At 46.7% G+C, this 26,091-nt stretch overlaps 1 protein-coding gene across 1 annotated transcript in view; it reads right to left on the bottom strand.

The window, feature by feature from the left end:
• Window positions 1–22,517, bottom strand: part of LOC137425667 (tectonic-3) — an 85,394-nt gene extending 62,877 nt beyond the window's left edge. Inside the window, exons 1-3 of the mRNA XM_068114313.2 lie at window positions 22,260–22,517; window positions 2,880–3,000; window positions 2,672–2,757 (exon numbers count right to left, since the gene is read on the bottom strand). Coding sequence (XP_067970414.2) covers window positions 2,672–2,757; window positions 2,880–3,000; window positions 22,260–22,359 — 307 coding nt within the window. The 5' untranslated portion in view covers window positions 22,360–22,517. The remainder of the gene's footprint in view (window positions 1–2,671; window positions 2,758–2,879; window positions 3,001–22,259) is intronic.
• Window positions 22,518–26,091: the final 3,574 nt, after the last annotated feature.

Below are 26,091 nucleotides of genomic sequence, written 5' to 3'. Positions count from 1 at the left end.
TAAACATACTTAAATAATATTTAAACAAAACCGTGAAAAACAATCTGGGAAAAGTCCCTAAGTGATGACGTGGATTTGAGAAAGAAGGAGAAAGGGTTGAATGAGTATGGAGGAAACTGGAGTTGGAAAGGCTGGAGAGGTAGAAGAAAAAGGAGATAAAGGGGGCGGGGCGCAAGGCTAGACAAGGGGGCGAGAGAACAAGCGCGTGTCCGCGAGGAAAGAAAGAATTAATAAAGTTTTTTTGTTTTTGTTTTTTTTTAAACGTAGGACAGAGGGTAAGATGTTCGTGGGGGGTATGGGGAGAAAAGAAAATTAAAAAAACAAGCAAATACAGCAAAGGAAAGAACTTGTCTTCACAAAATACCGACCGGGGTGGGGAGGAGGGGAGCCGAGATCGACCAGGCCGCGCACGAGGTGCGAACAAAAAACGACGAATTACACACAAGTTTGCAATAATTACTAGAAACGCACAATAACATACGCAATAAAATAACCAGTGGAAATTTGACAAAGTCACGAATGGGAAAATACTCAAACTTCGATGCCATGAGAGATTGAAGCAAGCCTCCTCGCTCGAGGGACCGGAAGCGGAAGTGAGTGTTACATCATGATTGTAGAATATATTGTGCTTTTGTTCGTTAATGTGGACGACATGGTAACTATTTGTCTCATGGACAATGGGTTGGTGGTTTCATAACAGACAATAGGTTTGGTATGAGTGAAAGGCTGCTGTTTAAGGACATGCTTGCAATATCTTGCACAGTGTTGCTACCACATTATTACCCTGCGCTCGCGAAGCGAAAAGCAGGGTTAGGCATTCGGTTACGTACGTGTGGCATGCGTACGTGCGAGCGTATCTGCATTTTAAAAATTCATTTTCTCGGCAACCGCTGGTCCGATTAACATTAAATTTTACCATAGGAGTACCTCTGCCTGTAGAATTTTTTATTCATAATTATGACGTAATATGTCACGTGGTATGGACGCCATCTTGGAAAAACGTTACACCTCCATAATCTCCCAAACCGCTCAATGGAAAAAGTTGAAACAAGGCGCATTGTCAAGTAATCAACATGGGGAAAAAGATATGTTAATGATGATGTCATCGGTACCTTAATTATGACGTCATAATTCGACAAGTACAACGCTTGATTCAATCAGTATGATTTTTTTTCTCCACAATTGTTGGTCCGATTGACACAAAATTTTCACGATAGGAGCGCCTCCTCCTGTAAAATATTTTAATGATGATTATTACTTCATAGATCACGTGATACAGGCGCCATATCAGAAAACCCAAAAAGCGTTGCCCTTCTACATCGCCAAAACCGCTCCATGGAAAAAATTATAACATTGCTCATTGTAAAGAACTCCACATGTGGAATTAAAACGGCACTCAGTGGAGACCATACAAATCACTTTAAAAATTCTACTAGCTGGATCCGGATCCGGATCTTCACCAAAATTGAATCGATTCCTCCTTGTCACACACACAACCTGTCCAACAAATTTCGTCCAGATCCATCCATAACTTTTTGAGATATCCTGCTATTATCGTTTTTTGGCCCTATCTCCCAATGGTGAAGAATCACTTTAAAAGTTTCTAGGAGCCGGATCTTCACCAAAATCGAATCATTTCTTCGGTGTCAAATACGCTACATTTCTGCCAAATTTCGTCCAAATCCGTCCACAACTTTGAGATATTCTGTTCACAGACGGACAGACTGACAGACAAACGGACAGACAGACAGGGGTGAAAACAAAACCTCCATCCACCTTTGGTAATTGGTGGCGGAGGTAATTAGTGTTGTTAACGATGTCATTGATGCCATAATTATGATGTCATAATTCGACAGGGACAATGCTCAAGTTTGACGAGTTTGAAATGTATTGAGCTTGATGTATGCAACAATTATATTAGAGAATATAAATTTATGATGTCATCGCTCACGTGGTCTGGCAGCCATATTGGATCAAAGAAAAAATATGTTCAAAAACAGAAGAGTTGGCTCACACCAAGTTGACTATATACATTCCCTTTTTAAGGCCAGTTTCCATGCTAGAGCGGGGGTTAGCCTTGCGGGCCCCATGCCAATCATCATGGTTCCCTTTTTGAGGCATTGTTTTTATGGCCGGATGCCCTTGCTGACGCCAACCCTTTAGTCGCCTCTTACGCTCAATGGCGTAAGATACGCCCCCTGCCCCGTGTGTGCAGGGATACGGTGTACCTATTCTAAACCGGGGCACACACTGCGCAGGGTAAATATTCTATGAATACCATCTAGTTTCCTTGAGTACTGCATTAAATACATAATCTGATTGAGGTGTTTGAGTGTTGCATCTCAGGTACTGGTGTACAGGTAACAGTGATGTAGTCTAGTATTAGCAATTCTGAGTCTTGAAATTTCAATCATGAGGTCTAATCCTAGTATGGAGGTGTCAAATCTGAAACTATCTTTGCATCTCTCGTCTGAGTCCCTAAAATACTAAACATAACACAAGAAGGGAATAATGTTCAAAAAAATTCTCTCCAAAATATTTCCTGCACTATTTGTTTCCTCATTAGGACCTGCTCACTGTATTTTGGGTTTCTGTTGTCCTGAATTACTTTAGTGCAGGTCCTGCTTTACTGACAGGTAAAAATCACAGGTGAGGTAGTGCTGGATCTCACAGTTATCTTTTTCCACACAGAACAGTCTGCTCGACACCATGCTCCTGTTGTCAATGGACGTGTAGGTACAATGGGAGGTGTCTACCCTGAAACGGTGACAGTCACAATACCAACCATCAACATAGCATATTCCATCTCCTTCATAATGTGTTGGTGAACCTAAATATGCCTACAAATAATGATAAAATGATGTGGGTGTCAATCTTACCCTCGTTTGGGAGGATTGCAGCTCATGAAAGTCTCCTTCACTGCAACACCGCACTCTACGTCACAGCAGCATTGAGGGTCACATTCATTGTGGAGTAAGTCGCATTCACACAACAATGCATCTGCAAAACAGCCGCCGTGTTTGAATATCTTAGTAATAGTGGTGAGTAGTTATTATAACGAAACGTGAATGTAAGGCCTTTGATGGCCGGACACATGGACACGAACGCAGGCACGCCGCGACCGAGCTCCATTGATACAATCGTGGCCAAAAATATTGGCACCCTTGCACTTTTTTCAAATAACTCACAATTTTCTCGAAAAATAAGTTGAAATTGACAAAAGTAATTGGTCTCCACAATTCTATATTTCACTGTTAATATTACAGAACCCTTGTTTTTGATTCAGAATCTAATATATCCTTTTAATTCAGAAAATAAATAGAAATGGCATTGACCAAATTATTGACACCCGAGACTTAATATTTGGTAGCACAGACTTTGGACAAAATAACTGCAGTCATGCGCTTCCTATAGCCATGAATGAGCTTCCTCCACCTCTCTACTGGCAGTTTGGCCCACTCTTCTCGTGCAAACTACTCCAGTTCTCCCAGATTTGAAGGGTGCCTTCTCCCAACTGCTGCTTTCAGATCTCCCCACAGGTGTTCAATGGGATTTAGATCTGGACTCATTGCTCGCCACCTCAGGACAGTCCAGCGTTTTGTCTTGAACCATTCCTGGGTGCTTTTTAAAGTGTGTTTGGGGTCATCTCCTGGTGCAAGACCCATGGCCTTCGATGGAGACCCAGCTTTCTGACACTGGGTTGAACATTGCGCTCCAAAATGCCTTGGTAATCTCCTGATTTCATGATGCCATGCACACATTCACATTCAACATCACCGTCATGTACAATGCTTCGCCTGTCAAGTTCTCGGAAGAACCATCCGACAGAGCATAATACATTAATAGCGATATATATATATATATAAGCAAAGATTTGCGGTTGGGAGTAAATCCAAATGACTCCATGGTAAGATCTCCAACCTTTAATTGAACAAACAAACAAACAAATTCACAGAGGGTCGGCAGAATTTTGAAATCGGCAGGAGTGAGGGTTGGTTTCACAACGGTTTTCACCCTTCGCCAAGCTCTTGTGAGGGTCAAGGACAAGCTTCCGAGGAAGGATAGGTCAGGGGTGGTATACGTAGTGCCCTGTGGTTGTGGAGCTGAGTATGTGGGTGAAACCGGGAGGACCTTAGGTCAACGTATTGCTGAACACCATAAAGCATTTGAATGTAATTATCCCAGCAGATCTGCTATTGCCAAACACGGCCTTAACGAAGGCCACACACCTTTATGGGATAGGGTTAATATTTTGGGTTCCACACCCAACAGAAACAGAAGACGTGTTTTGGAGGCTTGGCACACGGAAGAAACTATTACCTCGATCACACAAGAGGTAGTTGACTTACCGGTAGCGTTTGACCCACTTGTGTAAACGAAGCAGGCATTCCGTACTTTGAACAACGAGTCCACATAATATGTCACACAAGGTTTTTATTCGGACAATTTGCCCCCTCCCCCACTCCCTCCAAACCACCCCTCTCCCAAACCCCCCCCCCCTCCGCTTCCGCCCCCCCTTTGGTTCCCCCCCCCCCCCATAACCCACCCCTTCCCGCATTCCCCTTTACCGCATAGGGCCACATGTGATGATCTTGATATTATGGCAATTTTATTTTATCTTAAAAAATTTTGCTTTAATATATTTACAGTTTAAATTTAATTTACAATTTAATTGTTTACAAGTTTAACTTTTAATTAAATGTAATGATTGTTCCGGATTTTCTAAACACTTGAGTTATAATCCAGCATTGCTTACAGGATTGTTTTGAACCGTTAATATGCGGTTGATTTTTGAATTTGGTCAGCAACGTCTCCGTTCAGGAGAGCGGTGTGATACGGTTTCATTGGCTGTCCAGCTTTGCCCACCCCACTTTGCATATACCCCGCCCACTTTGCATATAAGGGGATGTTGAGATGATTTTATCACTCTTGAGGAAGATTAACGGAGGCGTGTGGCTTTGTCACATGTTGTTAATGGAAACGTTGAGTCATTGTTTGTTCAATTAAAGGTTGGAGATCTTACCATTTGGATTTACTCCCAACTGCAAATCTTTGCTTATATATATATATATATATATATATATATATATATATATATATATATATATATATATATATATATATATATATATATGTATATATATATATATATATATATATACGTATATATATATATATATATATATATATATATATATATATATATATATATATATATATTGTTGCGGATATGGGATTTGGCCTCCATCCATATCCGCTTGTAAATATTCCCCTATTTCCCCAATACTCCCCAACTATCCCCAATCCCCCATTCCCTAGTCCCATTGTCTGTAAACAACACTCTGTAGAACCGACCTTCCCCTTTTTCCCCCATTAAATGTCGTGCCCAGGTTCACCGCCTCTCACGTAGACAACTATAGGACATCTTGCTAGTTATTCTTAGTCTATGTCAGTTAAGGACTCGTTTCCATTAATTCTGACTCTTCGTTGCACCAGAATGTGATTGTATGGCACCAGTAGTGAGTTTAGGACCTCCCAATACCTCCCCACAACCTCATCTCCGCATCCTCCCATCTTCCTCATGAAACTACAACAACAACAACAACTACAACAACAGCGCGCGGGGAGTGTGCGTCCTCACTCCGGCTTGGTTAGCCGCCATTGCCCATGTTCTCCGACGGGGTTACCACGAAGTGGCTGGCTGTCAGCTCCTCGTCAAGGGCGGAGCCCGGTAACCCCCCCGCACCCAATAAGAAGCGGCGGGCCGATTCCATCTGGGGCGGAGCTAACGAGCCGAGGGCGTGTCACTCCCCGCTGGATATATGCAGCCACTTACCGGAGGTGACGTGAGATGCGGCCCCAGCTTGAAGAGAACCAGACGCCACCTCCAGCGCGACGATACCTCCCTGCATCTTTTGGACCGCGCTATCCTGTCCCTGAGCCAAGGTGCACCTTGTGCTGTCCAGCGACTACCTGCCCTTCCTTGCCATCAATCCCTGTGTGAGTCAGTCTTGTCCCGTTTATCTGTGGTCTGTCGGGGCTACTATAAGACCGTGATTAAGTGCCCACCTTCCTATGCTGTACCTCTTGTCAGTGTAATCTAAACGTTCTGCATACAAATATTATAACCTCCTCCGGAGGTCTTGAGAACTGTACCCCTGGTGTCGTGTCATTTAATCCCAGCCGTTGTGTCCTTTCCTTAATTGATTTAGCATAGCGCGATTTGGCCAACGTTCGAGTGGAATCGGGTAAACTGTGCAGACGCGGTCATACCAAACCGCTCGGTAAACTAACATCCAAAACCGCGTCTGTAACATTTGGTGTCGAGGAGTTGGATTCGGACCTGGGACTAAATTTGTTAGGCCCAAATTTTGGAACACCAATTGTACCATTAGGGTAACATTTGGTGTCGGGAAGTGGGATTCGATCCGGAGCGCGTTTCACGCGCTCGAAATTATAACAGCGAAATTTAATTGTGTTTTACCAAAAAAAATAAAAACCCGAATTTTGAAAGTCGCGCTATGGCAGACCAAGACGGCTGGGTTCCGGTAGAAGAGAGTGAGGCAGGGTCGATCCAGGACCAAAATGAGGGACAAGAGGAGAGCGAAGCAGTGAGGGTAGCAGATTCGCAAAATAGCGTCGTCGCGCACGAGGTAGCAGACGCACAAAATGGCGCCTCGCACATGGCCACGGCGACCACGCCCGCGACCGTGGTAGCGCCGCTGGTGGATTCGAACCTTTTCCTCCTGCAAATGAGGGCCCTTATAGACCAAATTGTGGGAATGAGGGCTGATAGTGAGCGGTTGGGAAACCAAATGGGGGTAATGGGAAGCCAAATGGGGGTAATGGGGAAGCGGATGGATGCTCAGGGTGAGCGATTAGAGGGCCAAATGGGGGCAATGAGGGACTAAGCGAGGGGTACCGGTGAGGGGTTAGACAATAATTTTAAGGGATTAGACAAGAAATTTGGGAAATTAGACAATAGATTAGGGGAAATACAGGAGGGGTTAATGGGGGTAGAAAACAGAATGGCCGCTCAAGAGAATCAAATGGAAGGGATGCAAAAGGGGTTAGAGGGGTTAGAAAACAGTATGGAAGGCAAATTGGGGGACATGAGGGACCAAGCGGAAAGGGAAGTTAACCAAATGGGGCAGCAGATAGAGGGGGTCAGAAGGGGGGTAGAAACCAAACTGGATGCTCACAGGGAGGAAATGGAGCAGTTGAGGGTGGCATCTGGGCAGGAGATGCAAGTGATGGGAGAAGAGATCAGAAGAGGTGTGAGTGAGGAGGTCGGAGGAGTGCGCGAGGAGGTGAGGCACTGTAAGGAGCGCATGGAGAAGGAGGTGAGAAAGGGGACTGTAAAGTTACAAGGGGGCATAGAGGACCTGACGCAGGAAGTAGAACAACTGACAGAGGGACAAAAAGAACTAACGGACCAGGTAAAGAAGAACACAGCGGTAATAGGAGGGTTAAAAGCGACACAAAATGACCTAAAAAATGACTTGGTAGCGACGAAGAGGGAATGTCAGATGGTACGTGAGGGACTGACAACGAGGTTGGACGAGGTGATAGAGGTAATGGAGACGAAGGACCGGCAGGTGAGGACGCACATGGAAACGGTCAAGGTAGCCTTAGAGGACGAACTTGAGGAGACGTACCGGGAAATAAAAGAGGTAAAGCAGAAATTAGAAGAAGTGGAAGAAGGGGTGAGCGAAATTAAGAAGCGACGGAGAGGGGATAAGAAAGAGATAAAAGAGGAGGTAAAAGAATTGGTCCAAAGTCTGTGTTTGGACCGTGATGATGTGCTCATTAACCGGATGAGGGATTCGCAGGTGATGGAGGAGAAGCGAAGAGGAAGAGGACCCGGTGTAAGTGGTGACCAATATGGTCGTGCGTATGATGCGCCAGGTGATTTAAGAAGCTTGGGGGTCGAGATGGACCCGGGTGTTCATGAGAGGCCGTTGGTGAAGTGTGCGACAGGTCTGGTGTGCGAAAAAGGAGGTGTGCGAGAAAGTCCGACTCTGGGGTGTGTGAGGAAAAAGTGCGTGCCAAGGAGTGAGGGTGCTGGCGAGAGTGAGTCGGTCGTAGCGCGTGTGCGAGGGAGCACATGGAAGCGCGGTGTGGTAAGTGTTACAGAGGGTGTGAAGGGAGAGTGTGCGCAAGAGTGTGCGCGAGAGAGGTGTGTGACGGACAGGTGCATGGGGAAAGAGTGCGCTGTCGAGAGTAAGGGTGAGTGCGCTGTCAAGAGTGGAGGTGAGAGTGGTACGAGTGACACGGAGCGTGAGTTGGTGGTGACAGGTGAGAAAGGAAGCACACCTGGAATGGTAGAGCGTGAGTGGGAATGCACGCTGGAATTGGTAGTGAGGCACGTGGTTGGGTGTGCGAGTGAGGGCACACCTGTGATTGTCACAGAGGAGGTGACCGAGGAGGGGGCGCGAAGAGGTGTGTTGGTGAGGTGTGCGAGCGACGAATGTGTGCCAAGGTGTTCGGTGGTCAGGTGTGTGACCAAGTCGGTGAGCGGAATGAGAGTACCTGGGTGTGTAAGGAAAGGTACGAGGAACATGGGAACGGCATGTATGAGCAAGAAAGGGGTAGCGTATGCTTGTAAGCATCCAGGTGAAGCATCGACGGTAACCGGGTTAGAGGTTAGGTCGACTTTTAGCCGAAGCGGGCCCTCGGTGCGTGCCGGGCTTCGCGTGCCGCGAGAACCAGCGGGGATCCGAGCCACGGCGGGTTCGAAAGGACCGCCGTGCGCGATCCACGCTGGGCCTCGCGTGGAACGGCCGCGTCCGTGCTCCACTAGGCGGAGCGGGCAGCCCGATAGGAAGGGTCGTCATGGCGACCACTTTCTGTTGAGACGTGCCGGCAGGTCGAGGTCGGGACATTGGAAGGCTCCACGCCAAGGTGGTGCGTGGGGTCTCGGGCCGGGTAAGCCCCCGTCCCTGCCCCGAATGCGGGACGTATCCAGCCGCTGGCACCAAACAACTCGCATTCATGGCTTGGCTGTACGAAGCCGGGCTTTGGACAGGAATTGGCGCACCGAGAGGCATTAGTGAGTAGACTGTGTGATGAGGTTAGTATTTTGGACCCAAAATTAGAAAAAAACGAAATTTGATGATTGGCAAAGGATTGGCAGTAGTGATTGGCAGATGATGGGTAGTGATTGGCAAATTTTTGATTTGTTGAAATTTGATGTGCAAAATTGGTAGTGGGAGATGCCCGATGTGGTGGGATGGCCAATCCACCATCCCTCACAAGAGGGGGGCAAAGGAGCAATAGATTATGGGGTTGATGGCAGTGAAAACTAGCCCGGGTGGGTTAGGATATTGATAGGGCCCTAGAAGATGACATTAGGTGACGATAAGATTAGTTAGTGACTGATACCTGTAGTGGGGACGCAGGTAGATTAGTGTGGATGATAATGACGTGGGAGCGCAATAGTTTAAAGGGACGACTGGAAAGCGCAAGTTTCAGAGGGGAGTAGTTAGATGAGATGATGCCGTGTGGTTGAGAATTGAACAGGTGTGATTGCACAGGTGTGCAACTGGACAGGTGTGTGGAGCAGTGTGTGAGTAGTGAGTGTTGTGGATCAGCGCGAATGCGCTTGGGGAGAGAAGGGTGCAGGCGGCACCAAGAGTGAGAGCACAGGTGTGCAAGTACAGGTGTGTGGAGAGAGTTGGAGTAAGTGGTACGGAGTGGTGTGCATGGTGCGAAGGTGTGGATGGGGGAAGAGTGGACCCCTTTCACGAGTACCCGGGGCGGGTAGTGTAAGTGTTAGGTAGAGGGTATAGGTAAATTGTGGTTGGATATTGGCATTTGTGGTGCGGTTGCAGAATGGTATTGTGGATGGGTGCATTAGTGTTGTGGAAATGGCTGGGCGTGTAGCCTGTTAGTGTGTGTAGTTGGTTGGGCACTCCACCACTGTGAGGATGTCGGCCAGGTGAGGCCGCAGGTGGGCTCTGGGAGCCATTAGTGTCAGTGGGGCCCGAGGATCCGGAGGATGGACCCGGGTAGCCCAGTGCCAGAGAGGGCACCGAGTGGGGAGAGCGCCAGAGGGCCTTCCCCAGGTAGTTAGGTTAGGGTAAGGAGCAGGTAAGCTCGGAGGCAACTGCAGTGGTGGAGGTGTGCAGGTGGGTAGACCTGCTGGGAGAGCTACACGTCGCGGCCCAGAAATTGTGCGAGGGCACCGGGAGATGAATCGGGGGAGTGAGACCCCAAATTGAAAAGCACCACAGTTTGGTCAATGGGAATTGGTTTTTAGAACCCATAGTGTAAGAGGGCCAATGGTTTGGCAGGGAAAGACCCCTGGTAATGTAAAGTTGTTAAAGTCATTTAGGAAATAGTTAGGATTGATGAACCTGTCGCACCATACGCAGCCACTTACCTGTGTGAGGATGATGACTCCACACCTGTGTTTTCTTTGTTCTGTGTGCAGGAAATGAGAATTGCTGTGTGGATTGGTGAGACGCATCACGACGTGGATGAGACATTGGGGTGATTCCATCTCTCCCTCCTTAGGAGGGACTGATGATGAATTGGTGATGGCAAATTTTGATGAGAGTTGGAAATGGCAAATTTGATTGGTTAGGAGGGAGAGAAGACGAATTTGGTTTATGGGAGGAACGGGGAAGACAGTAGGGACGTTTGTTGATTTGTAAAGTAGATGTTTATGGGTAGTGTTGTGTTTTGTGGATACAGTAAGGGGTAAGGGAGGGGCAATGTAGGTTACCTGGTGGGGGGGGGGGGCGTACGGTAGGAACGTACCTGTCTCACCTGGTTCCCATGTGCCCCCAGTGTGCATCATCTTGTATTGCGGGCACTTTTGCGCCCTTACCACCTTACTCACTTGTCTTCTTCTTTTGTCTCCCGCCTCCGAGGATCTGGCTTTGGGGCAGAGAGAGAGGAGAGAGAGGTGCTGGCTCCGCAGTTGTGGGCCTGTACTTTCGCTGCTTGCTGCCTGGATCGATACACCATATGGACCGCAATTTTTGTGGCCGCCCACCATGGACCGCAGTTCTTTTGCGGGCAAGCACCACCCGTCGATGGACCTATGGGTCAACGTGGCACCTATGCCAGACAGGTGAACCACTAATAGTTGGCCCCCTGACGGCCACAATAAAGAAATGGACACGGTTGGCGCCTTTCTTTATTTTTTAAAGAAGCCAGAAGGCCAAGTGCACCACACGAAGGCAAGACCAGCGGCAGAACATCGGCCGGCTGCGACACCACCGGTGACGTTGAACACTTTATTGGTGCACCGGGTGGTGCTGACTGTATGAATAAGGGTGGTGCTTTTGGTGCTTGGATGGGGTGCTCTGCACATTATTAAAGGCCGTCAGGCCACAGAGCACTCGTGGGTTGGTGTATCGATGCTGGCATGCGTGCTCTCTCTCTATGCATAACATCTGCATGTGTTCCTCCAAAAACAGGTCCTGGATCATAGTGTAAATATCAGTGTAGTCTTGTGTAAATAATGCTCCCTACCGGCTGTATGTTTAGTTTGAGAATTCTTTCCGCGATTCGGTTATCCTGTGGGTGTGTTTCTGTGAGGAGAAGGGTGCAACGTCGCAGGGGGACATATTTACTCATTTGTAAACATCTGTAAAACTGTCGCACTCAGGGTAGAGTTAATAGTAGAGGGAACTACATCTGAGTGCCACACTAAAGTAGGTAAAAATTTATCGGGTCGGGACGCCCCGAGGTAGAGAAGGGTGCAATGTTGCGGATATGGGATTTGGCCTCCATCCATATCCGCTTGTAAATATTCCCCTATTTCCCCAATACTCCCCAACTATCCCCAATCCCCCATTCCCTAGTCCCATTGTCTGTAAACAACACTCTGTAGAACCGACCTTCCCCTTTTTCCCCCATTAAATGTCGTGCCCAGGTTCACCGCCTCTCACGTAGACAACTATAGGACATCTTGCTAGTTATTCTTAGTCTATGTCAGTTAAGGACTCGTTTCCATTAATTCTGACTCTTCGTTGCACCAGAATGTGATTGTATGGCACCAGTAGTGAGTTTAGGACCTCCCAATACCTCCCCACAACCTCATCTCCGCATCCTCCCATCTTCCTCATGAAACTACAACAACAACAACAACAACAACTATGACAACAGCGCGCGGGGAGTGTGCGTCCTCACTCCGGCTTGGTTAGCCGCCATTGCCCATGTTCTCCGACGGGGTTACCACGAAGGGGCTGGCTGTCAGCTCCTCGTCAAGGGCGGAGCCCGGTAACCCCCCCGCACCCAATAAGAAGCGGCGGGCCGATTCTATCTGGGGCGGAGCTAACGAGCCGAGGGCGTGTCACTCCCCGCTGGATATACGCAGCCACTTACCGGAGGTGACGTGAGATGCGGCCCCAGCTTGAAGAGAACCAGACGCCACCTCCAGCGCGACGAGACCTCCCTGCATCTTTTGGACCACGCTATACTGTCCCTGAGCCAAGGTGCACCTTGTGCTGTCCAGCGACTACCTGCCCTTCCTTGCCATCAATCCCTGTGTGAGTCAGTCTTGTCCCGTTTATCTGTGGTCTGTCGGGGCTACTATAAGACCGTGATTAAGTGCCCACCTTCCTATGCTGTACCTCTTGTCAGTGTAATCTAAACGTTCTGCATACAAATATTATAACCTCCTCCGGAGGTCTTGAGAACTGTACCCCTGGTGTCGTGTCATTTAATCCCAGCCGTTGTGTCCTTTCCTTAATTGATTTAGCATAGCGCGATTTGGCCAACGTTCGAGTGGAATCGGGTAAACTGTGCAGACGCGGTCATACCAAACCGCTCGGTAAACTAACATCCAAAACCGCGTCTGTAACAATATACATATATATATATATATATACAGTATATATATATATATATATATATATACACACACATACATATATATATATATATATATATATATATTGTTGCGGATATGAGAACTGTATATTTTTTTGATTGTGTGAATTGTTATTATTGTTTATTCTGCGCCCCCCTGCCTCCGGAGCTGTGTAAAGGTGAAAGGGCAGCCCATAATTAGTCCACAAGCATACACGTCAGCCAAATAATAGAATACCCCTGTTTGATAGTTATCTCTTATTCTGTGTTTTAGGGTAAGGCTGTGTCTCCCATTAATTGAAGTACTCCATTGCACCAGTGAAAGAGAATAGATCCCCTTTCATTCCCATCCCCAAAATCTCCATTTCCTTTCACATCCCCTTTCGTCATTGCCGAGCCTCGATTGCCAATTACCTCCCCTCCAAAACCACCATTGAACATGTGATCGGGTCGGGGAAGAGGGGCGTGCCCGCCCGTCGTCATCAAGGGCGGAGCGAGAGGGTCGCGTGACCAACCAGGGCCGAGGTGAGCACACCGATGGGCGTGTCCTGAAGGCCGGCGGCTTGATCGCTGGAGGCGCTATAAAGGCGCGCACGCAAGAAGCAAGTGAGTGGGTCGTCAGTGGAAGGTCAGTGGTTGCGTTGGTTGCGGTAAGAAGTCGGTGGTGAGAAGTGGTGGCGTCGAGTGGTCAGTGGTTGCATTGGTTGCGTTGAGTTGTCGGTGGTGAGGAGACACCAGGGCCAAGAGAGAGAAGGTTCAAGGTCAATTACCAGCAGTTGCGCCAGAGACGGCAGACGCGCCCTGAGGTGAGCCAGAGAAGCAGCTTTGGCTCCACAAGCAGCGTTGACTCCACCAGGCAGCTTCAACCCGTTACCCCGCGGGGACCAGATAGCGGTGGCATCGGTGGCCGTCGAGGTCCAGCCGACGTCCCGTGCGGGATCGAGCCCGAACCATCTGCCCCAGCTGAACCTTCCCATTCCTCCTTCCAGCATTCATTCCTTTCCTCCACCCTTCTTGTGTACGTGAGTTTGTTCTGTGTGTCTTGTCCCTGGGTATTTAATTAAGTCTGGATAAGCTAGTATTTGCACTGTGTCACCTGCGTCTTATGTGTTGTAAATAAACGTGACTGCTTGCTTTTTGCTTATGTGTGTAAATAGTAAATAAATTCAGTAGTATTTCCAAACCTTTCTTTGCCTTCGTCTTCCTCTTTGCATTCGTCGTTTTAGTCTTTTCCCTCATTGAGCAGCCGCGGTGCGATCCGGCCAACGTTTGGGTGGAATCGGGTTCTAATCGGGGAATAACTGTTCGGTCGCGGAGCCTTCGCTCGGCAAAGTAACATCTAAACCGCGATCAGTAACAATATATATATATATATATATATATATATATATATATATATATATATATATATATATATATATATATATATATATACATATACATATATATATCTATATATATATATATATATATATATATATATATATATATATATATATATATATATATATATACACATATATATATATACATATATATATCTATATATATATATATATATATATATATATATATATATATATATATATGTGTGTGTGTGTGTGTGTGTGTGTACATGGGACACCCTGTATATATATAGGCCTATATATTGTTGCGGATCCGGGGTCGGCGCTCCCCTTACCAAGGGGTGATTAATCCCCTTGTCTTTTACACGGGCCGATCCTCCCGGTCCTGGAAATTACATGCTCCTTTGCGGGGTGAGATTGGCCAGGGTGATTGGTCAACGGGTTCCCGGATACCTTTGCCAATATCTCCGCAAAGCAGGGATATAATTCCCAGCTCGGACCCGGACAAGATGGAGTTTGCGGAGCGGTTAGCAGTCCGAAATCCGAGCTGTTAGGAAGAAGACTAACCCGATTCCGAGCGTTGGCCAAATCGTGCCACGTATATACAATTGGGGACAGGACGAAAGCGATCGGATGAGAAGAAATCAGATGGGTGAAGGAAGAACAAATATGATTTATTATACAATACTCAAGAGGAAACGAAAGGGCAAGAATATACAGAAGAAGGAAATAGAAGACACAGGGCAATCCTTATCCACTCTTAATTATCACGCCCAGGACAATACAGACAGACTTACACGGGAGTTGGCAATGGTAGGATGGAAGGAGGAGAAGGGTCCAAGCAGATGGTAGGCGTCGAGGTCCGGCCCCAGGTTCATGCTCCACTCCGGTCCATGCTTTGGTGCCGCGGCAAAACTCCGGCAGGCAGCGCGGTTGGTATCGTCGTTATTGAACGCCAGCGCACCGTCTCTCTCCAACTCTGCCAAGCAGTCTCTTTCTCCAGCTCTGACACGTCGTGCCAACCCTCTCTCCTCTCGGCTGCCACGAACCACCACGCTCTGCACTCTGCCCGAAGCCACGAAGCACCAACTCACTTCTCTCTCTGCGACCCTGCCTCTGGTGGCTCGATCCTGTCACTCTCCTTCGGTCCGACTTCCAACTCCCAACCAACTCTCGAAGTAGTCCCACGCGGCCGCTTATATTGGCCAATCGCGTATCAAGCCGCCGCTTTTTAGGACACACCCAGCGGGGAGATCGCCTCGGCCCTGAGGCCGCGAGGGCTCCCGGACTCCGCCCCTTGATGGTGCGTTGAGGGGCCACGCCTTCGTTCCTGGCGCTTGGTAACTCCTCCCCCTTCTTCTCCAACTCTGCCACGTGGCTTATGGCATCTTTAGCCGGGCGCTGCGGCTGGCAGAGACGCGCCATATAATTTGGAGAGGGTAAAGCCGCAAAAGGAATAGGATGGGAATTTGAGAAGGGGCCTAGGTTATTTGATTAAAGCAATGCAGAGTCAAACTATTGGGAACAGATCCTTACCTGAAACACATACTAATGAAATAACTAAAGAAGATCCTATGGTGTTCTACGTGTTGCTCGTGGCCTAACTAGGGTGCTCTCGCTTAACATTAGAAAATGGGGATATTTACAGGGGATTATTTATGAGGGATTATTACAAATATTTACAAAGTGGAGGGTTCTCAAAACCGCAACAATATACACAGTGACTCCAAGGTGTATATATTTGTGCTGGTGCTACCAGTGACTCCCAGGAAAGACTGGGTGGCGACCAGGAATAGGCTGGTGACGCTGGAGAGACAGCATCGGGGGCAGGTGGCCTTGTCAGAGCCGGATGGGTTGTGTGCGTAAGGTGGGTGAGTAGGAGGTACAGCAACGCAGTGCCTTTGAAAAGGGGACACGTAAGACGGCCGGGAGAAACAGCCAGGTAGCAAGCCACAGTGTTGTATGTCCTGGGGTTGTACTTCAGCAGGGAAAGGATGTGAGGAGGAGAGTGAAATGACCAGGTATGGGAGAAAGGGAAGTATAAAGGTGGGTGTTTGAGTGTTCCACCATGTTTGTTTGGTGCTGTGGATTCTGGACGTGGAGGCGATTTTGTTATTGTCGTCTCCATTCGCACTGGCTGGGGTGGGGGTATGTACGCATCAGGTGTAGTTGCTGCATGTGGATGTGTATGTGCCCCTGCTGGCCCACCTTAGCTGACCGTAACGAGGTTGAAGGGCCGAAATGGGATGACGCTGAGGACCTCGACTGAGGACCAGGTCAGTGCGGCACACTTGTGACCCGGTGTGTTTTGAACATATATATATATATATATATATATATAGGTCGACTCCATATGATGAGTGGATACCAGAGATAACGTCACCGCGTGGCAGGCGGTGCGTATCGCTCCCAGCAAGGTGCAGCAGCAGCTGTATGGGACACCTTGCTGGCGGTTCTCCACTGATGATATGAAGGTCGCATAGTGACTGATATGTATATATATATATATATATATATATATATATATATATATATATATATATATATATATATATATATATATATATATATATATATATATATATATAATCGTTAGATTAAATAAGACGCGGACGTAGCTTCAGGACGTCGATCTTTAATTGTCAACAAGCTTTCGACCAACAAAGGTCTTCTTCTGAGTCTACAAAAACAGCAGGCATGTATATCAGTCAAGTATGTATGGTGATATGTGTGTGAGATGTGTGATGTGTGTAGAAAATGCATACAGAAGGAAGAGCCACGCCAAAGTTCACTCACCAGCCCCAAGTTCAACGGAAGTGACCGTTTGCGTTACAGTTAGGGTGCACGTGCATATACAAATATAGAGATATACATACGTAAACACACAAGCATATATTCATATCCCATTTATATTCATATAATATATTTATATATTTATATAAATGACATATAAAGGTAGAATGAATGAATGAATGAATGATGACTGAATGAATGAATGAATGGGTTACGGTTAACAATTTGATTGGGTTGATGTGGGAACATGCTTTAGTCATCAAAATTTATGCCATGAGGGACTTTTGTCCGAAGTTTGTGTATCCAAAAGGACTCACGTTTCAGAATCGTGGTGTGTGATCGATTTGTGATTGATTCAATGGCAGAGATCTGTTCTGGCAGAGAAGTTCTAGCACTGGACAAAAATTCCCCATCACCTCCTATATGAACTGCAAATCTACATGGGTCATATACCTAATCACTTGCCAAAAGTGCACCAAACAATATGTTGGAAAAACTGAAAATACACTCTACACACGATTTAATAACACCCGGTCAGAAATCAATAACTTCCACACCAGTCAGGGCAAATCTCTACCTTACACGATACACTTTAATCAACCGGATCACTCTATAAATGACATTCAGATCTCTGCCATTGAATCAATCACAAATCGATCACACACCACGATTCTGAAACGTGAGTCCTTTTGGATACACAAACTTCGGACAAAAGTCCTCATGGCATAAATTTTGATGACTAAAGCATGTTCCCACATCAACCCAATCAAATTGTTAACCGTAACCCATTCATTCATTCATTCATTCATTCAGTCATCATTCATTCATTCATTCATTCTACCTTTATATGTCATTATATAAATATATAAATATATTATATGAATATAAATGGGATATGAATATATGCTTGTGTGTTTATGTATGTATATCTCTATATTTGTATATGCACGTCCACCCTAACTGTAACGCAAACGGTCACTTCCGTTGAACTTGGGGCTGGTGAGTGAATTTTGGCGTGGCTCTTCCTTCTGTATGCATTTTCTACACACATCACACATCTCACACACATATCACCATACATACTTGACTGATATACATGCCTGCTGTTTTTGTAGACTCAGTAGCAGACCTTTGTTGGTCGAAAGCTTGTCGACAATTAAAGATCGACGTCCTGAAGCTACGTCCGCGTCTTATTTAATCTAACGATTATATATTCAATACAAATGAGACGCCCTGCTCGTACTTTGGAGTTTCTACTATTTCTTACAGTTATATATATAATATATATATATATATATATATATATATATATATATATATATATATATAAATATATTGAAGGAACTGCGCTCCAACGCGAGTCGAAAGAATTGACGCGACCAAAGACGGAATTCGTCCGAGTTGCTTTATTGAAACAAAACAGCTCAGGTATTCTGACAAGCCCGTTTATCGGGCAGCAATATATATACACATTTATGTCGGGAAGTTTGCCGCAAAAGCTATACCGGCCATGCCCGGGTGTCAAGGGCGAGCCTTGGAAAGGCGAGTCTGGACCTGCCGGGCGTGTTTGGCTGCGGCCTGGCAAGTCGAGGCTGGGCGTGCCCGGGCGCTCTGGACGAGCCCTGGAAAGGCGATAGCGGGCATGCCCGGACGCTCTGGGTGAGCCCTGGAAAGGCGATAGCGGGCATGCCCGGACGCTCTGGGCGAGCCCTGAAAAGGCGATAGCGGGCATGCCCGGACGCTCTGGGTGAGCCCTGGAAAGGCGAGAGCGGGCATGCCCGGGAAAGACGAGACCGGGCGTGCCCGGGAGGTTCGGGCGTGCCCGGGAACAGTGAGTCCGGGCATGCCCGGGAGAGGCGCGTCTGGCCGTGTTCTGGCCGGTGCAAGGCGATTGTGTGCATCCAGCGGTAACTGCTACAATATATATATATATATATATATATATATATATATATATATATATATATATATATATATATATATATATATATGTATGTTGTTACAGATCTGGGACGACGGCTCTCCCGTTAGCAAGGGGGGGTTAACCCCTTGTCCGTTATACTGGCCGTCGCCGATCCTGGGGGTCTGTGACCTCACTGGTGGTCAGCCACGACCAGGGTAATCTGGCCAGAGACCCAAAAGAAAGACCCCCGAATACCTGCTTACCGTGACCTCCCAACCAGCGAGGAGACAGCCCTGCCCGAGTCGCGACGGTAATGGACACGCCGAGCGAAGCGAGTCACGACCCAGGCCGTTAACAATTACTAACCCGATTATAGCGGTTTTAATTGTGCCACGTAGACCAATGGAAAGAAAAGACTAAAGCAACTGGATGAAGACGAAACCAAAGCTTGGAGAAAGAGCACACATTTATTATAACAACCACCAGAGGAAAAGAAAGATCAAAGCTGTACAAAGATAGATGGATGTAAAAAGACACAGGGCAGCCTTATCTATACAGTCTTACTTATACCCAGGACAGAACAAACAAAGACAGACTCACACGGGGATGATTACAGGAATGGCAGGAGAAGGTCCGTTCAGCTGGCAAAGGCGGCCGGTTCGGCTCGTTCAGCCGTCGAGGTTCCGTTCCGACCTCGCGCCGTTGGTTTAAAGCGAACCCGACAACCGCTGGGACAGATATTGCCGCGTCGACGCCACGACCCTCTCTCTCTCTCTGTCAGTAATAATGGGATTTCCTCTCTCAGGCAAGGCACGATCTCTCGCGTCAGGCAACCCTCTTTTGCTGCGCACTCGTCGCCTCTGCTGGTCTCAATGGCTGGCTCGTCTCCTCCCATCTCTTCATGCGCGATCCTCGAACGCATATATTAAGCGGGGTCGTGACACGCCCTCGGCCGTTTGGGTCCCGCCCCCGTGCTCTGTTTGCAGCCTTATTTGGTAAAGGAGCTGAACAGCTCCGCCCTTGCGGCGAGCCACGGTCACGCCTCTTCTCGGCGACCCCGCCCTTCTTGTCCAATACAGAGCACATGTTAAAAATGGCGGCGAACGCCGCTGTCAAACCAAGGCCAGTTGAGAGGGCGCGCACCCCACGCTTGTCGAGCTGCTTTGCAGAGAGATAGAGAGTTTGCTGGGGTATGGAGTTATTGAAGGGGAGCTATCCTTATTTGTTAATGCAACGTGGTGTCAATCTAGTGGATACAGAGCCTTAATTAAACATAGAAGAGGAAATAATTCGCAAGATGATTCTAAGATTGGCTGCGTGTTATGATGGCCTAGAGTGCGATATTTAATAATTAATAAAAGGGGTTTATATTACTCAGGGAGATATTTACAAGTGAAGGGGGTTCCCAAATCTGTAACGATATATATATATATATATATATATATATATATATATATATATATATATATATATATATATATATATATATATATATATATATATATATATATAGATATATATAGATATATATACAGACTTGGCATTTAATATGGAATATATTTTTTTGTGGGGGTGAACGTACTTTTCAAGATGACTTAGAACCAAAAGTTCATTGGAATTATGTTGAAATTATTCTAGATTTTGTTAATGTGACCTTTAAAAGAAACAAAAACCACATTTGACATTTCGAAACAAATAAATTGATCCTTGAAAGTGATGTAAACTGATATCGAACTCAATTCACGGACAGTACTGTGTTAAACCTCTGTGCGTTTTCCAGAAGTATCTCTTTATTTTGCACATTAGCCAAAATTTTTTTAACAAAAACAAAAGTTAAATTACGACTGGGATTACGGACAGTAAAATTACAGTTCAGTACTTCGTGTAACCCCCACGAGCATTCAGGAGAGCACGTACACGTTGAGGCATGCTGTTCACAAGATTTTCCAAGGTTTGGACAGGAATCGCTTGCCATGCAGTGACAATAGTCTGCTGCAATTCACGCACAGAGGTTGGCTGCTGGTCCAAATTGTCGATTTGACGTGTTAATTCTGCCCACAACTTCTCTATCAGATTCATATCCGGGGGCATGGCAGGTCACTCCATATGCTCTACACTACGGCCAGCAAGAAAGTGTTGGATCATGCGAGCACGACGAGGCCGTGCATTGTCATCTTGGAAGACAAAGTTTCCTCGAAAGGCTGCAAGAACAAATGGAAGCAATGTTTCTTCCAGAATGGCCCTGTGCTTGAACTGGTTCAGGTTTCCATTCAGAACAACCAGGTCAGTTTTGCCCCCTGCATGAAAAGCAGCCCAAACGGTCACCCCACCACCTCCAGCTTGGACTCTTGGCACTATACAATCTTCCTTGTAGGCTTCATTCACTTGTCTACGCACTTGGACGCAGCCATCTTGACGATAGACCAGAAATCTTGACTCGTCACTAAAGATCACGTGATTCCAGTGTCCTGGCTGCCATTGACGGTGCTCTCTGGCCCACTGCAATCGGCGCTGGCTGTGTTGTCTGGTCAGACGTGGCTTTCTCAGGGGATGCCTGGCACGATAGCCTGCTTGAACCAGTCGTTGGTCGACTAGCCTTCTGGATACAGGGACATTTGTCAGTTGCTGCCACTCAGCCCTAAGCCGATTCGCTGACTTGGTACGGCCATTGCGGACTAACTGGTGCAGCTGGCGATCATCCCTCCTTGTGGTTCTGCGGGGACGTCCTGGCCTCGGTATTGGAGTAGGGACACCCCTCTGAGCATTTCGTTTCAGGATCTTTGACACCTGACCTTGAGTGATGCCATACTGCCGAGCAATAGCACGCTGTTTCATGCCGGAATTTCGTAAAGCCACCACTAAATGACAAACAGCATTGTCGAGTTGACGGACCATCTCCAGGGGAAGCGGCAATAACTTTTGTAGACGTGCAGCAGTTGTTTTCCACTAATACAGAACGCAACAACCCTTATATACCCGATTGTGAAGCCAATCATCAAATGCACCTGTCCGTACATTTTGCCACGCCACCTGTGATATAATCCTGTTGTTGACTTCTTGCTGCGACAGACAATCAGTGACATGGTTCTTTTAACAAATAAATCACCGAAGTGTAAAAGAAACTCACCAGACTGATATACCGAGTTCAGAAATTAAACCCGTCAAGAAAAAAAAAATATTCCATATTAAATGCCAAGTCTGTATATATACATATACATATATATATATATATATATATGTGTGTGTGTGTGTGTACATGGGACACCCTGTATATATATAGGCCTATATATAATATATATATATATGTGTGTGTGTGTGTGTGTGTGTGTGTGTGTGTGTGTGTGTGTGTGTGTGTGATATGATTGTAAATCGCGCTCCGGCGTGCGGCACACCTTGTTGTGCGTTCCCGAACAGCCCGGTAAAGAGTCCATGAGCCGCGAGACTTGTGATTATCAGGAAAGTATGAAATGTGAGTTCGAAACGAATCCACATTCCTAATATAGAACTACTGTACAAACGCAACGTGTTGGATGAGATTAAACGCCGATATTTCTGAAAGAACGATCGCACAAACACGGTGAGGTTAATGCGGTTATCCTGGACATTTCTTTTAAAGTACTTCACGAGAGCGGATACGTCGTCCTAGCAACGACGCGTAACAGGTTTCTTCTTCCTCATCCCGTGAATCATTTTATATAAACTCTGTAGTTTGCCAAACGCATAGTACATAAAGGTTGATTAATAGTTTTATCATAATATCACAAAATTATTGGGAGGTTGGAAAAGGGGAACAGAAAGGAGAAATAAATGTTAGGACGAAGACGATGTTATTGCTTCTAACTACATCGCCATGGAAACATACAGAGCACGCTCAATAAGATGAACATATTGTTTAAATAACCACCTGTGCACTCAATAAAATGAACGTTTCAATTTTAAAAAGTGTTTTTAAAGTTGTAATGACGGGCAGCATTAACGGTATTTTGATGGGAGTGAAGGACAATGTTGGCAGGGCTAGACGATCATCAGACAGCGGCGGTGTCTGTCACTCTCAAGGATACACACGATGATTTCATGCTTCTTGGTACAATAAGACTATAAGTATAAGTGGAGATTCATGAATCACTAAAACGTTACAATAGCGAGAGTAAATAACAAAACAACAATAAGATAGACAGAGTGACACGCAGATAGACAGACACGCAGACAGAAAGACACAGACAGAGACATACATACATTGAGATACACGTTCAGCCAGCATGTTCAGCTGGGGCCCATATGAGCCCTATGTGGGCTAACTTGTGGGTCCCATGTGTGTTCCCACACGTAGTACCCAGCTGGATTTGTCCATAGGCTCCACCCGGGGGCCAACTGGGTTAGCCCACGTGGGCAGTGCATGGGCCTTTCGTGGGCTAGCCCACATAGGCTGGACATGGGATTTGCATGTGTTTTACATGTATTTTTCCTGGGCCTCATGTGAATGTAAATTTAGGTGTAAATCAATACTGCATTAGCTACAACATCACATCTGCTTTACTGTCAGAAATATCGAATGGAGTGTATTTTTAGAGAGGCTTTTGCATGAAGTTATCTTAAAGAACATCCTAACTGGGATCTGTCAAAACAAGATAATAATGGTAAATACTTTAATAATGCAATGGTGTTCCTGTGGTATTTGAAATGTATTGGAACATCTTGCTGTGGTATTCCTGCTTCTAGAATACTAGAGGATTCTTAATCATGACTGATCATTATGTTTGTTCTTATGTCTTTCAGACCGTGTTCATTGTTGAAGTTGCAATAAACCGCCAACTGGATTAACAAAGAGAACTGGTCTTATTTATGAACACGGTGCAAGTTGACCAAAGCCACGATGCCTGCTGTGGGATGCCCAATCGCCGGATGTGACTACACCACTGAAGACCTCGATCCTGCTCTCGTGGCCGCACTCATCACTGCCCACAGTGCCATGCACGCCCTTGGACATGCCGCCAAGGTTGAAAAAGTCAAAAGGCCCACAATTGTCGCCGCTGGCTCCAGTGAAGAGTGGGCTGACTTCGAGTCACGATTTTTTTTTTTTTTTTTTTTAATGTATACTGAATCGAGGCTCGTGAAGAGCTACCACTTATTTCACAAACAAACAAACAAAACAAACCAGACAAACAAAATATACAAAAAGAGGGAGCGGAAGACAAGATGGGGAGAGAAGGGGAAGCAAACAACCACAACATTTGAGAGCAGGGAGAAGTGTGGGAGAGAGAGGGCTTGGGGGCAGGAGGCGTGGGAGGGGGATGGGGGGGGGGGGGGGTCTGAATACATTGGTCTGAATACGTCGATTTACCAAAATCATTGGCCGCGATAAAGTAGTGCAGTTACTCGAGTGCTGTGACGAACCTCTGCACAAGGATCTAACAAGATCGACAGGTGGTAGCCTTTCAAACAAACCCATCGAGGTGGTAATGGCAGCCATTAAAAAACTTGCTGTTCGCGGAGAGAACACTATGGTTGCCAGAGTAGCACTACATAATTTGCGTCAAGACCGTGATGAGACAGTGCGCAGCTTCGGGGCCCGCCTACGTGGTCAAGCGGGAATATGCAAATTCCTAATCAAATGCCCTAGTTGTGATGCTGAAGTTAACTACACAGAAGCGATCGTGCGTGATGTTCTTACACGAGGAATTGCTGACCCTGAAACCCAGCTTGACCTCCTTGGTGACAAGAACCAGGACATGATCCTGGAGGACGTTTTCCAATTCATTGAGGCTAAAGAATCTGGGCAAACGGTCAGGATCTACACTATTGGACACACACTCAGTGGAAGCAGCTAGCAGCACATATCAAAAGGCCAAGCAAGTAACCATCAAGGACAGAAACGACCCATGCTCCTACTGTGGCAAAAAGGGACACGGGAAGAGCGCCCCAGCCCACGTTCGCAAAACAGAATGCGCGGCATATGGTCACAGATGTGGGCATTGCAATCGCGATAATCACATGGAGAGTGTATGTCGCAGTAGGAACAAACCCAAACGCACGAGTGCCTCTTCTAATAACAGTGAAAATGCTGTGTTTGATACTTTATGTACTGTCCACGTATCAGAACAACAGTCAAATGAAACTCCTAACATATCTGGGCATGAATGTAATGAGTTTGATAATGTTATTCATTCGGGTCGATCACGCAGTGAGCGTTCCATCACCCTTGACCACCATGTTTATGACAAACTCTCTAATACATGGATCAGGAAGGGTTCAAAACCTCAACCATTTGTTAGTGTGACTGTCAAAATCATGCGTGAAGACTACGCAGCCCTTGGCTTTGACCTTTCCACCCAGACCATGACTTGCCATGTCCCCGCGATGGCAGACACAGGGTGCCAGAGTTGCCTTGCTGGTACAAAGGCCATCCACCACCTTGGTTTGAGCAAATCTGACCTCATCCCAGTAACCATGAGAATGCGCACTGCCAACAATGGAGGCATCAATATCCTTGGGGCCACTGTACTCCGCTTGTCGGGCAAAGACAAACGGGGTCAGGCTGTTGAAACTAGGCAAATGACCTATGTCACAGAAAGCTCTGACAAGCTCTTCCTCAGCAAAGAAGCCTGTGTCGCCCTTGACATCATCCCGGATAGCTTCCCCAAGATTGGTGTAGACCTGACAGCACAGCAGCCGGACGCAACAGCAGTCTTACAGGAAGACCCCACCACAGCGTGCCGTTGCCCTCAGCGTCGTCGACCCCCACCACCCCCGACAAAGCTGCCGTTCCCCGCAACTGATGCTAATCGCATGAAGCTACAACAGTATCTCCTTGAATACTATAAGTCAAGCACATTTAACACTTGTGAGCATCAAACATTGCCTCTAATGGATGGCCCGCCCATGAAACTGATGGTGGATCCTAATGCTGAACCAGTGGCACACCACACACCGGTACCAGTCCCACTACTGGCGGGATGTGGTCAAAGTTGGAATAGACCACGATGTACAGTTGGGTGTGCTTGAACCAGTCCCCATTGGCGAACCCATCACCTGGTGCCATAGAATGGTTGTCTGTGCAAATAAGAATGGCCAGCCACGCCGCACCGTTGATTTCCAGGCCCTCAACGCCCATGCTACACGGGAAACACATCACACGCCATCACCCTTTCATCAGGCTAGATCGGTTCCGAACGGTAAGAAGAAGACGGTCTTTGATGCGTGGAACGGTTACCACAGCGTGCCCAT

The sequence above is a fragment of the Myxine glutinosa genome, chromosome 4 (genome assembly GCF_964187855.1).
Source record: "Myxine glutinosa chromosome 4, kmMyxGlut1.1, whole genome shotgun sequence".
Lineage (NCBI taxonomy): Eukaryota > Metazoa > Chordata > Myxini > Myxiniformes > Myxinidae > Myxine > Myxine glutinosa.
Note: the sequence above shows the minus strand (reverse complement) of the source record. Positions and strands in the feature narration are given on the sequence as shown.